The sequence below is a fragment of the Ascaphus truei genome, chromosome 20 (genome assembly GCF_040206685.1).
Source record: "Ascaphus truei isolate aAscTru1 chromosome 20, aAscTru1.hap1, whole genome shotgun sequence".
Lineage (NCBI taxonomy): Eukaryota > Metazoa > Chordata > Amphibia > Anura > Ascaphidae > Ascaphus > Ascaphus truei.
Window position 1 is genome coordinate 5,782,293 of NC_134502.1, and position 16,110 is coordinate 5,798,402.

General features: G+C 51.8%; 1 protein-coding gene across 1 annotated transcript in view; it reads right to left on the reverse strand.

Moving 5' to 3' along the window:
• Positions 1-4,320: 4,320 nt before the first annotated feature.
• LOC142471200 (uncharacterized) overlaps positions 4,321-16,110 on the reverse strand; it is a 47,393-nt gene continuing 35,603 nt past the window's right edge. The window contains 5 exon segments of the mRNA XM_075577996.1: positions 4,321-7,288; positions 7,290-7,547; positions 7,549-8,515; positions 8,518-8,871; positions 14,478-14,585. Of these exon segments, the coding sequence (XP_075434111.1) occupies positions 6,931-7,288; positions 7,290-7,547; positions 7,549-8,515; positions 8,518-8,871; positions 14,478-14,585 (2,045 nt within the window). The 3' untranslated portion in view covers positions 4,321-6,930.

A 16,110-nucleotide genomic window follows, 5' to 3' on the forward strand; every position in this document is an offset into this window, starting at 1 on the left:
AATCCTGGCCAACAATTAGCAAACTGCAAAGTTGCAAGACTTTCTGCAGCTGGCCCACGCGGTGTCCCGGGAACGCGGGAACCGCCATCTTGGTTTTGGTTCATATTGTCTTTCTTCATATTTGAGGTAGCGTCTGGCTGTTTGTTTATTGGTGTATAACAAAGTCCATTTCATTCCTTGTACTGTACTGCAATCGTCCTATACTTGCATAACTGATGGAAATAACACATTTGTAACAGGCACTATAGTCTCCACCTTGCGCACAGCTTCGGCACAGATAGGGAGCCGGTATTGCAGTTCAGGACGTGCTGAAAGGCACATGCAAGAGCTGCCGTTTGCCTATTGGGCGATATGTCTTTACTACAGGCTTTTCTCCTTTTGAGCTGCTATATGGTCGCAGGGTACGGGGACCTCTGGACCTATTCCGTGAGGGATGGGAAGGGGAGACTACCAATATTGATGCCTCTGTGCTTCAGTATGTGGAAGATCTCAGAGACCGGCTAGAGATGCTCATGGGGTTTGCACAGGACAACCTTAGGGCTGCTCAGACCAAGCAGAAGACTCGGTATGATCAGAATGCCCGTAGCAGAGAATTCATCCCAGTACGGCAGGTACTTGTTCTCAAACCCACTCGGGAGAAAAAATTAATGGCTGCCTGGTCGGGACCGTATCCGGTACTCCGAAAGATGAATGATTGCAACTAGGTTGTACAGGTAGATGCTGAGAGAAATAAGACTTATCACATTAATATGTTGAAGGAGTACATAGCCCCAAGGGTGGCATCGGTGCTGGCCATTTGTAGCCCACCGATGGGAGATCCGGCGGGCAACATTCTGCTAGGTCTCTTAGGGGAGGCTAGGCAGACGGGTACTGTAGAGCAGGTGAAGATAGGGTCCCAGTTGAGTGTCAGGCAGCGAGCAGAAGCCAGGACTATGTTACTGTAGGTCAGTTTAAGACTCTGCTCACGGATAAGCCGGGCAGGACACATATCACAGATCACCCAGTACGCACGGGTGACCTGCGCCCTCTGCATAAGCATGCCTATCGGGTATCAGCAGAGATTAAGGGCAGTATAGAGAGGTAGAAGAGATGCTGACCATAGGGGTAATTGTACGATCCCAGAGCCCTTGGGCTTTTCCGGTAGTCCTGGTACCTAAGAAGGATGGGACCACCCGGTTCTGTGTGGACTACCGGCACCTCAACGTGGGGACGGTGTCAGGTGCCTATCCCATGCCCTGCATGGACGAGTTACTAGATGAGCTCGTGGGGGCAAAGTATCTGACCACCATGGATCTCAGTAAAGGTTACTGGCAGATCCCCTTGACCCAGGAGGCTAGGGAGAAATCAGCATTCATTACCCTGAGTGGCCTCTATGAATTCTTAGTGATGCCATTCAGGATGAAGAATGCACCGGCTACCCTCCAACGCCTGGTCAATTGGATACTGGAGAGTATGCAGGGGTTTGCAAGGGCATACCTGGACGACATTGCAGTGTTTTAGCAATTCGTGGGACTCACATTTAGTGCATGTAGCTGCGGTGCTAACCAGAATTAGGGAAGTGGGACTCAGTTTGAAACCCACCAAGTGTTTAGTATTGATGGCAGAAGTACTATACCTAGGGCATAGGGTGGGTGGCGGGCACCTCAAGCCAGAGCCAGCCAAGGTGGAAGCAATAGTGCACTGGCCCGTTCCCAAGACCAAGAAACAGGTTATGGCTTTCTTAGGCACCGCAGGCTACTACAGAAAGTTTGTCCCTCAGTACAGTGCTGTAGCAAAACCCCTGACTGACTTGACCCAAAAGCGACTGTCTGTGCACGTTGTCTAGTCTCCATTCTGTGAAGCTTCCTTCCAGGCACTGAAGACTGCATTGGTCAGTGCCCCATCCTAGCTGCCCCCGATTACTCAAAAAAGTTTTTGGTGCAGACTGATGCCTCGGACTATGGCATTGGTGCTTTACTCAGCCAATTGGGGGAGGAGGGCAGTGAACCCAGTGGTATATCTGAGCTGCAAGCTGCTACCCAGAGAGGTGGCATATGCCACAATTGAAAAGGAGTGTCAGGCCATTGTATGGACTCTGAGGAAGCTTCAACCCTATCTCTACGGCAGGTCATTCACAGTGATCACGGACCACAACCGGTTAAGTTGGTTGCAGAGGGTGTCGGGGGAAAATGCCAAGCTCTTGCACTGGTGTCTTGCATTGCAGGAATTCGACTTCACAATTCAACACTATAAGGGCAGTGAGCATGGCAATGCTGATGGCCTTTCCCACCAGGACAATCCTCATGCACTGACAACCTCAAGAGCTGCCAGGCCAGCCCAACCACCGGACGAGGTGGTCAGGGCAGAGCCTGCGCTTTGAGTTGGGGGAGGTGTGGCGATAGAGGGCTTAATTAGGCCTTTAATAAAAGCATTTTACCTGGCTTATTAACTCTAAATCGCATTGGGATGGAAGGGGTTAACCGTATGTGCACCACACTGACATGTTTCCCCCTACTCCGTCTTTATTGTCCTCATGTTGCAGCTCATTCTCTTGCTGCAGTAATAGGAATGTATACAAACTGTGCTAATTGGTTTTGAGACACAAGAGGGAGCCATAAGCGCTAAACCAAGCGCTGATTAAAGACACGTGGCTATGTATGGGTGGCCGCATTGAAAGTATAGGGATCACTTTCTAAGCTTTCGACCTCGCAACCGCAAGGTTAATTGAGTAAGTGGTTTGCGGTCTAGCTGAAGTGTTTTTTGTCAAAATGTATCCGCTACCTTGTTAGCTTCATAACTTGAAAGAGGGAAAGTCAATTGACGTGAGAATTGGGTTAAACCACAAAACCACATCGTAGCCCTTTCAATTAAATAAGCTAACTCGCGATTGGAATAAGCTAGCACTCTAATTTTTGGAGTGCTGTGAGGAATAAAGAAACCATACACACACATATAAAGTTTATAGTAGTGGCACAAGCAGAACATACTGTATTAATAAACTGTGTTATACTGTTGGTTTTAAATGTGAAGACAGGAAAACTTTTTTCTGTGAGCCCGGGAAAAATCCTTTAGCATGCAAATATTCTAAGGGTGAATGAACTGAGGGATTTCTCAACTCCGTGCTTCAAAGACACCCTGCAGAGAGGGTGCCTCAATGTCTATGAGAAGTCCAGAGTTGAAAAGCCTCAGCAATCCTAAGTGTTAAGATGGCCGGGATATATTGAGTGCAAAACAGAAAGTGAATCCCTGCGCTTCTCCCTTTGGGATAGCAATCAATGGGGAATATAAATATATGTATGGTGTAAATACCTATAAGAAAAAAGGAGACTTTTGGTATACATCCTTTGATCAAATAATGCCAAGCCTGCTAACCACGTCAAGGTAAGTCTCATTAGCAGGTCCCTACGCTAAATGCATACTAGTGTTAAGATGGCCGGGATATATTGAGTGCCAGATACCGGTGTAAAGTATGGGTACTTCACACTTGGTGGCCAAACCCCAGAATCAGTGTTGCCAGGTAAGGGGCTGACCCCAGTATGCTAAGGTGCTCAGGTGTGAAGTTGACACATGCTCTGTGCAAACCGGGAGGCAGCTCCACCCCTTTCTGCAAAGTACTGGCAAGTCGGGGATAGGTGGGGAAAATATTACCACGTGCGGGATTGGGTGCATATGTTAAGTATAGGACGCTGAACACTATAAAAATGCCTGCAGCCCAGTCCCAGTCAGATTCACCTGATGTAACAACGATTTCACCAAGTTCCAGCGTCTGCGGTTCTGGAGTTTGAGGGGTTAATAATATCATAACCAAGGATCATCCCCTGTTCTGGAATTAATTAGACCTAAGGGTTCCCGAATGAACCCTGTAAGGGCTGAACAAACTTTTTCCTGTTGGCTGAGATATAGGGCTGGCAAGTTGCATCCTAGCCAGGAACTGCTACACGGATCTTTTGCGCACCCACTTGCATGCGTGCATGGGTGCCCAGAGACATTGTTTTGTTCCAAGGACATTTGTTTTCGTTTTCCCATCCCAGTGTTTTATTGAGTGTATATTGTGAAGATTTGTGTGTCTGTCTGAAAAGAAATAAATTACAATTTATTTTACCCAACTTGTGTGCTCAAGGCAGGATCCCGGTATTAATGTGTAGATAAGACCTGGTCTACCGTGATACTCGCTTTCGTTCCCGGGCTGTGCTGAAGCAGGGTACCCCAGTGGTGAGTGTCGGTTACGTTTTCAAAGGTTAAAGGAGGAAACTATTGATTCATATACTGTACACTATCCTATTGTAAAAAAAAAGCCTTTCCCATTTCCATAGAGGAAAAAAAGTTCAGAAAACAAAAACATAAGGAAAACAAATGTTTATTATAGATTGAAAGCAAAACATGGAACACTCAACATTTTTCTTTTTTGATCAATACAATAACTTCTAAAACATTCCCTGATGTAGGAAAATCTCTGGGACTTGAAACAAATAACTGATAGGGTAACACTTTATTTTTATCAGTAGAAGTGTCCCTAATTGTTACCGTGTAAAATAAAGTAAATGAATGATCACATATACTATAATTCTAAGTTGAATTCCTGTTTTCCGTTTATTTGTATGTCAGAAGCATCAAAATCTAACAAACGACGCCACGTAGCACCACAAAACTTTCATTCTACATTCTGCTGCGGATTTGTAGGTCAACGCAACTATTTTGAGCTTCCAATGTCACTCACCTCCCAAGTTATGGACATTCTAAGTTTCACTTGGCTGGACAGACGTAATGTTACAGCAAGAGCAGGGGGTGGGGGGGCATGGCTACTAAGGGAGGGGGCGTATCCTTGCCTGGGGGAGGGGGAGAGAGATGTGCCAGATAGCAGGGGGAGATGTGCCAGATAATGGGGGGAGATGCACCAGCAGGGGGGGGGAGATGTGCCAGCTAGCGGGGGAGATGTTCCCTCGGGCAGAGGGGACATGTGCCAGCAGCGGGGGGAGATGGACCAACGGGGGGGAGAGATGTGCCGGCAGCGAGAGGACCCACAGCAGCGCGGGGAGATGTACCGCCAGCAGGAGGAGAGGGGGGGCGGGGACATGTTCCGGCAGCAGGGGGAGACACACACAGACAGACACACACATATACACACAGACAGACAGACACACACATACACAGACAGAGACAAATCTCACCCGCACTACATCCAGCAGTGGGGGGGGGGGAGAGGGGAGAGGGGGGTGTGGGGTGGGCCCAGGGAGATGTGCAGGCAGCAGGGGCGAGGGGACATGTATTCAATATTACATTCCCCGCGTGAAGCCGGGTGCAAAAGCTAGTTAACTATAATGACAGTTCTACATAGATTATAACATTTTAGTTTACATTGCTTCCCCAATCTAATATCTACATTTCTCTGGGACTAACCCAGCATCTACAACTTTGAGATCAAAACAAAATGGAACAATTCCCAAACATTTTCTTTATTTCTTGTTAATCAGGACATTTTTGCAGAAAATAAGTGCAAATTGAACATTCTAGAAAAAAATAACTAAATCCAGGGTTTCCTATCATGAACAGGTTTTCTGTGATCCATGTGGGGATTTACTACTGTAGCAAGTCTTTTATTTTATGTGGCTTTTTTGATGCACAGAAATATTTTATCAATAAAGTTTTTCCCACGTGGGACAATCACACAGATTCTACTCCATGTGTTCGCTGGTGTGTGACAAGACTTGCAAGGTGAGGGAAAAAATAATATGCCATGGGAAGTTCCATTTCTCTCTTGTATGAGTTTGCCTGGTGTGCAAGACTTGAGTTTTCAGAAAAGCATTTCACACATTTAGGGAAAAAATACATTGTGATTTTTGATGCAATAAAAAGCAGCTTTCCTAAAAATATTGAACGTAAGTCTCTCTCCTTAGTGTATTCTCTGATATACTGTAAAATTAGATTTGGAAGCAAAGTATTTCCCACATTTATGGCACACATTATTTCTGTTCTGTACGAGTTGTCTGGTGTTGAAGAAGATTTGACCTGTGAGTAAAGCAATTCCCACACTAAGTTTAAGCATAAGGCTTTTCTCTTGTATGATTTATCTGATGTCGATTAAGAACGGACTTACTAGAAGTTTTTCCCACAGTCATTGAACGTATGACGTTTCTCTCCTGTGTGGTTTCTTTGATGTATAACAAGATTTGGTAGCAAAATGTTTTCCACATTCACTTCATTAATTATGGCTTCTTCTCTCCTGTGTGTAATCTCTGATGTATAATATGACTATATTTGTGAGTAAACCATTTCCCACAGTCATTACACTTAGTCTTTGGTCCCGCTGCGTCCGGTGGCGTGCGCGGCCGCGGACCACCAGCCCCTTTCCTCCAGTGTGGAGGTCCCCGCTGGCTCCTTCTGACTTGGCTGACTGCGTGCTGTGACGCGTCAGCCGGCCGATGCTGCAAGCTCCTAGTGATTTGCAGCTCTGACGCGTCACGTGATGCGGCAGTCAGCCAATGAAGGAAGGAGGGGAGGTGATACGGATGGGAGGCGGCTTGGGAGAGGAGCAGGGAAGGAGCTGCGTGGGAAAAGTGTGTGTGTGTGTGCATATGTATGTATGTATGTATGTGTTGTGTGTGGGGTGGTGGTTTTTTTTCCTGTTTGTTTTTCCACACGATATCCTTCACGTGACAGCTAGTGGGAACACTTCAGGACAGAAGAAATCCATATACTGTAGTTATAATTCAAGACTCATGCAGTCTGGATCATATATTGATTTGCATATTCATTCAAGTTTTACCACGCCGCCCCCCCCCCTGGCTCCCTACAGACCGCATATCGCGGTCAATTGCCTGTCAGTGCGACGCCTGTCTGCAGTGCGGGTGCGCTGACTGAGGGAGCGGGGTTTTAGCCTTATGTGGCTTCTCTCCAGTGTGTGTTTTCTGATGCACAATAAGACTACATTTGAAAACGAAGTCTTTCCCATATTCATTGCATTTCTAAGGCTTCTCTCCTGTGTGCTCTGAGATGTTCAGCAAGATTATATTTGCGGGTGAAGTGTTTCCCACATTCATTGCATTTGTGAGCATTCTCTCCTGTGTGCGTTTTCTGATGTACAGTAAGACTAGATTTCAAAGTAAACTGCTTCCTACATTCTTTGCATTTATGAGGCTTCTCTCCTGTCTGTGTTATCTGATGTACAATAAGACTAGATTTGTAAGTAAACTGTTTCTCACATTCATTGCATTTATGAGGCTTCTCTCCTGTGTGTTTTCTCTGAAAGTGAACAAGATTAGATTTGCGGTTGAATTGTTTCCCACATTCATTGCATTTATGTGGCTTCTCTACTGTGCGTTTTCTGATGTACAATAAGATAAGATTTGAGAGTGAAGAATTTCCCACATTCATTGCATTTATGAGGCTTCTCTCCTGTGTGTGTTTTCTGATGCGCAACAAGAGTATATTTGGAAGAAAACGGTTTCCCACATTCATTACATTTATGAAGCGTCTCTCCTATGTGCTTTCTCTGATGTTCAACAAGTTTAGATTTGCGGTTGAATTGTTTCCCACATTCATTGCATTTATGTGGCTTCTCTCCTGTGTGTTTTTTGATGTACAATAAGATAAGATTTGAGAGTGAAGTATTTCCCACATTCATTGCATTTATGAGGCTTCTTTCCCGTGTGTGTTTTCTGATGTACAATAAGAGCAGATTTGAAAGTAAACTGTTTCCCACATTCATTGCATTTATGAGGCTTCTCTCCTGTGTGCTTTCTCTGATGTTCAACAAGTTTAGATTTGCGAGTGAAGTGTTTTCCACATTCCTTGCATTTATGAAGCTTCTCTCCTATGTGTATTCTCTGATGTTCAAGAAGACTGGATTTGTAAGCAAACGGTTTTCCACATTCATTGCATTTATGAGGCTTCTCTCCTGTGTGCAAACGTTGATGTTCAAGAAGATTAGATTTGAAAGTAAACTGTTTCTCACATTCGTTGCATTTATGAGACTTCTCTCCTGTGTGTGTTTTCTGATGTACAATAAGAGCAGATTTGAAAGTAAACTGTTTCCCACATTCATTACATTTATGAGGCTTCTCTCCTGTGTGTGTTTTCTGATGTGCAACAAGAGTATATTTGGAAGCAAACTGTTTCCCACATTCATTGCATTTATGAGGCTTCTCTCCTGTGTGTGTTTTCTGATGCGCTACAAGAGTATATTTGGAAGAAAACGGTTTCCCACATTCATTACATTTATGAAGCGTCTCTCCTGTGTGTGTTTTCTGATGTACAATAAGATAAGATTTGAGAGTGAAGTATTTCCCACAATCATTGCATTTATGAGGCTTCTCTCCCGTGTGTGTTTTCTGATGTACAATAAGAGCAGATTTGAAAGTAAACTGTTTCCCACATTCATTGCATTTATGAGGCTTCTCTCCTGTGTGCTTTCTCTGATGTTCAACAAGTTTAGATTTGCGAGTGAAGTGTTTTCCACATTCCTTGCATTTATGAAGCTTCTCTCCTGTGTGTATTCTCTGATGTTCAAGAAGACTGGACTTGTAAGCAAACGGTTTCCACATTCATTGCATTTATGAGGCTTCTCTCCTATGTGCAAACTCTGATGTTCAAGAAGATTAGATTTGAAAGTAAACTGTTTCTCACATTCATTGTATTTATGAGGCTTCTCTCCTGTGTGTGTTTTCTGATGATCAACAAGATTAGATTTGCGAGTGAAGTGTTTCCCACATTCATTGCATTTATGAGGCTTCTCTCCCGTGTGTGTTCTCTGATGTCTAATAAGATACGATTTGAAAGTAAACTGTCTCCCACATTCATTGCATTTATGACACTTCCCCTCTGAGGGGAAATTGATATTTTCCATTGTTCTATCTGTTGAACAGGCTGCAGTGTGGATCCAGCTCATGGATCCATCTGTTGGAAGGAAATTCACAGTGAGTGTATCATAACACTATAATCTAACATTTCATTCACTACTAGCTGATATACCCGGCGTTGCCCGGGATGTAAATCCGTAATAGGTAGTATTTCGAAATAGGGTAAGAATAGGTTGAGTATTTGGTGGAAATGTTGTATAATAATGTTGAAAAGAAACATGGAAGAAAATGTAATCCGTAAACACACCACAGTAAATGTGAGGTGTGTGACCCGCTAGGGTGTGACTCGGTGAGTGGCTGGTGAGTGCGGTGTGGCAGTCCTGCTACGATGGGAAGGGGTGTGAGGTGGTGGGTGAAAGGCAGGGGCGGGAGAGGGGCGGGTGGGTGAAAGGCAGGGGTGGGTGAAAGGCAGGGGAGGGAGAGGGGCGGGTGGGTGAAAGGCAGGGGCGGGTGGGTGAAAGGCAGGGGCGGGAGGGGGTGGGTGCGTGAAAGGCAGGGGTGGGAGGGAGGAGGGAGGCGGGTGAAAGGCAGGGGCGGGAGGGAGGGGGGCGGTGGGTGAAAGGCTGGGGCGGGAGGGGGGCGGGTGGGTGGGTGAAAGGCAAGGGGCGGGAGGGGGGCGGGTGGGTGAAAGGCAGGGGCGGGAGGGGGGCGGGTGGGTGAAAGGCAGGGGCGGGAGGGGGGCGGGTGGGTGAAAGGCAGGGGCGAGGGGGGCGGTGGGTGAAAGGCAGGGAGGGAGGGGGGCGGGTGATTGAAAGGCAGGGGCGGGAGGGGGGCGTGTGTTTGAAAGGCAGGGGCGGGAGGGGGGCGGGTGTTTGAAAGGCAGGGGTGGGAGGGGGGCGGGTGGGTGAAAGGCAGGGGCGGGAGGGGGGCGGGTGGGTGAAAGGCAGGGGCGGGAGGGGGGCGGGTGGGTGAAAGGCAGGGGCGGGAGGGGGGCGGGTGGGTGAAAGGCAGGGGCGGGAGGGGGGCGGGTGGGTGAAAGGCAGGGGCGGGAGGGGGGCGGGTGGGTGAAAGGCAGGGGCGGGAGGGGGCGGGTGGGTGAAAGGCAGGGGCAGGAAGAAGGCAGGGGCGGGAGGAAGGCAGGGGCAAGGGGCGGGAGGAAGGCAGGGGCAAGGGGAGGAGGAAGGCAGGGGCAAGGGGAGGAGGAGGAAGGCAGGGGCAAGGGGAGGAGGAGGAAGGCAGGGGCAAGGAGGAGGAGGAAGGCAGGGGCAAGGGGAGGAGGAGGAAGGCAGGGGCAAGGGGGAGGAGGAAGGCAGGGGCAAGGGGGAGGAGGAAGGCAGGGTCAAGGGGGAGGAAGGCAGGGTCAAGGGGGAGGAGGAAGGCAGGGTCAAGGGGGGGAGGAAGGCAGGGTCAAGGGGGGGAGGTAGGCAGGGTCAAGGGGGGAGGAAGGCAGGATCAAGGGGGGGAGGAAGGCAGGGTCAAGGGGGGAGGAAGGCAGGGGCGGGGGGAAAGCAGGGAGGGGGGCGGGGAGGGTGGGTAAAAGGCAGGGGCGGGAGAGTGGGTGAAAGGCAGGGGCGGGAGGGTGGGTGAAAGGCAGGGGTGGGAGGGGGGGTGAAAGGCAGGGGCGGGAGGGGGGGTGAAAAGCAGGGGCGGGAGGGGGGGTGAAAGGCAGGGGCGGGAGGGGGGGTGAAAGGCAGGGGCGGGAGGGGGGGGTGAAAGGCAGGGGCGGGAGGGGGGGGTGAAAGGCAGGGCGGGGGGGGGGTGAAAGGCAGGGGCGGGGGGGGGTGAAAGGCAGGGGCGGGAGGGGGGTGAAAGGCAGGGGCGGGAGGGGGGGTGAAAGGCATGGGGCGGGAGGGGGGGTGAAAGGCAGGGCGGGAGGGGGGGTGAAAGGCAAGGGCGGGAGGGGGGCGGGTTGGATGAAAGGCAGGGGCGGGAGGGGGGCGGGTGGGTGAAAGGCAGGGGCGGGAGGGGGGCGGGTGGGTGAAAGGCAGGGGCGGGAGGGGGGCAGGTGGGTGAAAGGCAGGGGCGGGAGGGGGGCGGGTGTTTGAAAGGCAGGGGCGGGAGGGTGGGTGAAAGGCAGGGGCGGGAGGGTGGGTGAAAGGCAGGGGCGGGAGGGTGGGTGAAAGGCAGGGGCGGGAGGGTGGGTGAAAGGCAGGGGCGGGAGGGGATTTGAAAGTCGGGGGCGGGAGGGTGGGTGAAAGGCAGGGGCGGGAGGGTGGATGAAAGGCAAGAGCGGGGGTGTGGGTGAAAGGCAATTGAAAGGCAAGGGCGGGAGGCTGGGTGAAAGGCAAGGGCGGGAGGGTGGTTGAAAGGCAGGGGCGGGAGGGTGGGTGAAAGGCATTTGAAAGGCAGGGGCGGGTGGGGGGTGAAAGGCATTGAAATGCAGGGGCGGGAGGGGTGGTGGGTGAAAGGCAGGGGCGGGAGGGGGGGTGGGTGAAAGGCAGGGGCGGGAGGGGGGGTGGGTGAAAGGCAGGGGCGGGAGGGGAGCGGGTGGGTGAAAGGCAGGGGCGGGAGGGGAGCAGGTGGGTGAAAGGCAGGGGCGGGAGGGGAGCGGGTGGGTGAAAGGCAGGGGCGGGAGGGGGGGCGGTGGGTGAAAGTCAGGGGCAGGAGGGGGGTGTGTGGGAGAAAGGCAGGAACGGGTGGGTGGGAGGGGGGCGGGTGGGTGGGTGGGAGGGTTAGGGGGGTGGGTGGGTGGGAGGGGGCGGGTGGGTGGGTGGGAGGGTTAGGGGGGTGGGTGGTGGGAGGGGGGCGGGTGGGTGAAAGGCAGGGGCGGGAGGAAGGCAGGGGCAAGGGGAGGAGGAGGAAGGCAGAGGCAAGCGGAGGAGGAGGAAGGCAGGGCAAGGGGGAGGAGGAAGGCTGGGCAAGGGGGAGGAGGAAGGCAGGGGCAAGGGGGAGGAGGAAGGCAGGGGCAGGAAGGCAGGGTCAAGGGGGGGAGGAAGGCAGGGTCAAGGGGGGAGGAAGGCAGGGGCGGGGGGAAAGCAGGGAGGGGGGTCGGAGGGTGGGTAAAAGGCAGGGGCGGGAGGGTGGGTGAAAGGCAGGGGCGGGAGGGGGGTGAAAGGCAGGGGCGGGAGGGGGGGTGAAAGGCAGGGGCGGGAGGGGGGGTGAAAGGCAGGGGCGGGAGGGGGGGTGAAAGGCAGGGGCGGGAGGGTGGGTGAAAGGCAGGGGCGGGAGGGGGGGTGGGTGAAAGGCAGGGGCGGGAGGGGGGGTGGGTGAAAGGCAGGGGCGGGAGGGGGAGCGGGTGGGTGAAAGGCAGGGGCGGGAGGGGAGCGGGTGGGTGAAAGGCAGGGGCGGGAGGGGAGCGGGTCTGTGAAAGGCAGGGGCGGGAGGGGGGCGGTGGGTGAAAGTCAGGGGCAGGAGGGGGGTGTGTGGTGAAAGGCAAGGGCGGGAGGAAGGCAGGGGCAAGGGGAGGAGGAGGAAGGCAGAGGCAAGCGGAGGAGGAGGAAGGCAGGGGCCAAGGGGGAGGAGGAAGGCAGGGGCAAGGGGGAGGAGGAAGGCAGGGGCAAGGGGGAGGAGGAAGGCAGGGGCAAGGGGGAGGAGGAAGGCAGGGGCAGGGGGGAGGAAGGCAGGGTCAAGGGGGGGAGGAAGGCAGGGTCAAGGGGGGGAAGAAGGCAGGGTCAAGTGGGGGGGAAGGCAGGGTCAAGGAGGGGGGGGCAGGGTCCAGGGGGGAAGGCAGGGTCCAGGGGGGGAGGCAGGGGCAAGAGGGGGAAGGCAGGGGCAAGGTGGGAAGGCAGGGGCAAAGGGGGGGAAGGCAGGGGCAAGGGGGGGGAAGGCAGGGGCAAGAGGGGGGGAGGCAGGGGCAAGGGGGGGGAAGGCAGGGGCAAGGGGGGGAAGGCAGGGGCAAGGGGGGGGAAGGCAGGGGCAAGGGGGGAAGGCAGGGGCAAGGGGGGAAGGCAGGAGCAAGAAGGGGGAAGGCAGGGGCAAGGGGGGGGAGGCAGGGGCAAGGGGGGGGGGAAGGCAGGGGCAAGGGGGGGAAGGCAGGGGCAAGGGGGGGGAAGGCAGGGGCAAGTGGGTGGGAAGGCAGGGGCAAGTGGGTGGGAAGGCAGGGGCAAGGGGGTGGGAAGGCAGGGGCAAGGGGGGGGAAGGCAGGGGCAAGGAAGGGCCAAGGGGGGGAAGGCAGGGGCAAGGGGAGGGAAGGCAGGGGCAAGGGGGAAGGCAGGGGCAAGGGAGGGTGTGTGTCACTGTGTGTGTGCGTCAGTGTGTGTGAGTTAGTGATTGGGTGGGTGGTTGAGTTAGTTAGTGACTTGGTGGGTTATTTTGTGACTTATTTAGTGGGTGGGTGGGTGGGTTATTTAGTGACTTTATTTAGTACCTTTATTTAGTGACTGGGTGGGTTATTTATTGACTGTGTGGGTGGGTGTGTGGGTTATTTAGTGACTGGGTGGGTTATTTAGTGACTGGGTGGGTTATTTAGTGACATCTCCCCCCTACCCCCGCTGCCCCCATACCTCAGGCAGAGGCCTTAAGATAGCGGGCGGGCAGGCCTGCATTTCCCCCCTGTATCTTACCCCACCGCGGCGGCATGAAGCTAGTTTCAGGCCGGCTTCCCGCCCCCCCCCCCCCCCACGTGCGGCGGCTTTGGGGGCATGAAGATAGCGGGCGGGACGCCATTCCCTCCAACCACCCCCCCCCATTCCACACGCGGCGGCGGCTGCGGCGGCCTGAAGATAGCGAGCCGGCGTAGTGGAATCTTGGGGAGGCGGCAGGGTGGGTGGGAGGCGGCAGGGTGGGTGGGAGGCACGTGGTGAGGTGTCGCGGCCGCCACTGCCCTGCTCCTCCCGCCGGCATGTCCCGCAGTGCGCGGCCAAGCAGGTTTGCAGGCTGTGAGGAGGGTGGAAGGAGGCGGCAGGGCTGCTGCGTCGACCCTGAGGGTTGTGAGGTGATGGGAGCGGCGGCGGCGCTAAACTCCCTACCCGGTGAGTTGCGGGTGAGGTGGGGTGATGGGGGGGGGGGACCAGAGGGCCAGGCAAAGAGAGAGAGAGGTGTGTGTGTGTCCAGCTAAGCAAGGCAGCCAATGAGAGGCAAATCTGATTGGCCTAAGGCGGAGTGATGGGCCAAAGGACCAATGTGATTGCCCCTAGACACAGGGACATACAATGGTTTCAAAAATATATAGATATAGATAGATGAGCATCATTTGACAATTTGGGGTATTGGTTTTTGGTGGTAACACTTTCGAGTTTGGTTATATGTTCTATGCCACATTATGTGTTGCCTGCCATCTCTCTATATGTAATCACTACAAAGACAATTCAGAACTTGAATGTGAAAACAAAACAAATAGAAAATCAAGGCGCATCTCCATGCTGCCATATAATATCACCACCTGTAAGGCAAAGGTGATGCTCCTAAAGATGGGCCACGCGATTTCACGGGGTCGCGATCCCCATTGGTAGCAATCACATGTTCGGGGATCTCCCCCAGGGTGACAAACAGAATTCTGATCTTGGGATTCTGATCAAGCCATAGAAAACTAGCATTTTAATGATGATTTACCTGGAATGACACAAGGACCTATGGTATGGCATGCCCTGGGCCGTAGCAGGTACATTATTAGAGTAATCTAATGGTTAAAATAAGGAATGCTAAGGAATTTTTCTAATTTCCTTGAGAACATACCTACACATAAATTTGAATTGTAATCATTTTTCTCTGCACATAGGGGAAATATGGGCCATGAGCTGCTTTCTTCACACTTGTTCTACTCACCTGTGCTGGTACCTTCAAGGCTTTCCATCTCCTGGGCTTCCAGGTGACTCTTCACACTCAGCCCCTCTATTTGCTCAGCCCTTGGTACAATTTCATCTTTAACTTCACCTGCTCAAATAATTCAATACCAATTACATTTTCTTATTTCATTGGCTTTCTCATATTTAATACATATTCTACTTAATGTGTTTTACACATGGCAGTGGGTACCAAATTGGATAGCTCCTCACCTGAAGCTGCTATAGGACAGAACTCTTCTGTATGTACTAGTACTGTTTATAAGGCCCTCGTCATACACGCAGGACAGTATTTTTTCTGTCCTACAGCGTAGCAGTAGGTTTTGTTATTTTGAAATAGGACTCACCTTGCAGTTCAATTCAGGAGTCGTCAGCCTCTCCCCCCTGAAGCACCTGCAGGTGTCTGTGTTCTGGAATACAATCAGTGAAACACAAGGCCAAAGTAGGCCTTAAAGGGCTGGTAATGGCATCCAACGTGAGTGCTGAGGATCGGAAGTGGTCCCCATGTCTATAGGTGGCATGTGTGATGACGTTATAGTCGTGACAGTCACGGAATTCCTTTATTATGCTTGTGGTATGCGGAGGCACTTAGAAAGTCAGGAAAATAGTGCAGATTGAGCATGCAAGCAAGCAGTCTCCCAAAAGGTCACAGTCACAAACAAGTCTAGACAAGACGACTCTTTTTGAGAGGGGTCAGATGTATTTCAGCAACATTCGGGGGCGAATATTGGGATTCATCCCAACAGGTGGGGTTAGATGAAGATTTGGATTTTAATTTAGACCTTGTAGACCCCTTAATTAAGGCAATGAGGTAAATACTGGAGTTACAAGACACAGAAGAATAACGCATGAAGTAAGAAATTATTCATGGGCTCACAAAGGAAGATGAGATATTTTCCCCTGCACAAGGTTATAAAGGGGGTGATGGAGGCTGAGTGGACACAGCCAGACAAGAAATTGCTTGTTCTTAAAAGATTTGCTGGGATGATTTCTATTGAGAAAAATTGGTCAGGTTTTTGGGAAGCCCTCCTAAAGTTTACGCTGCAATCACAAGGATTGCTGGAAAAATGAAGTTGCATGTCGAGGAGCTGTATCCTTCAAAGACGCTATGGACTGAAAAATGGAGTGTGTCATAGGAAAGTATTTTTCAGTATGCAAACCAACAGTAGCAATAACATCCCTATCCAGAGCCATGCACATCGGAGCAGCTTACATGGAAGAAACACTCACGCAGAAATTAAGTTGACAACAGATCAGCAAGACCCATGGCACTTTCAATGGCAGTGAGAAGGGCACCATTGTGGCTGAGACTTTGGGTATATAGAAAATGTCCAAGCACATCAAAAATGTGTAAAAATGAATTATAATTAAATGGTCATACTAGACCTATGTAACGTACGTGCTCACCACAAACCTGGACCGGACCGCGGGGCTGAGGTGGGGATAGATATACACCAACCTTAGACCACGAAGCCTGATCCTGATCACTGAAGTTTTCTGGGGCTGGGTCCTCCGCAGCAGACAGGTAGACTCCCAGATATTTGAGAGTATCGCTCCCCCACGAGATATTACAAAACGTGGGGGGCAAAGAGTCCACCTGTAAGGGACCCACCAAA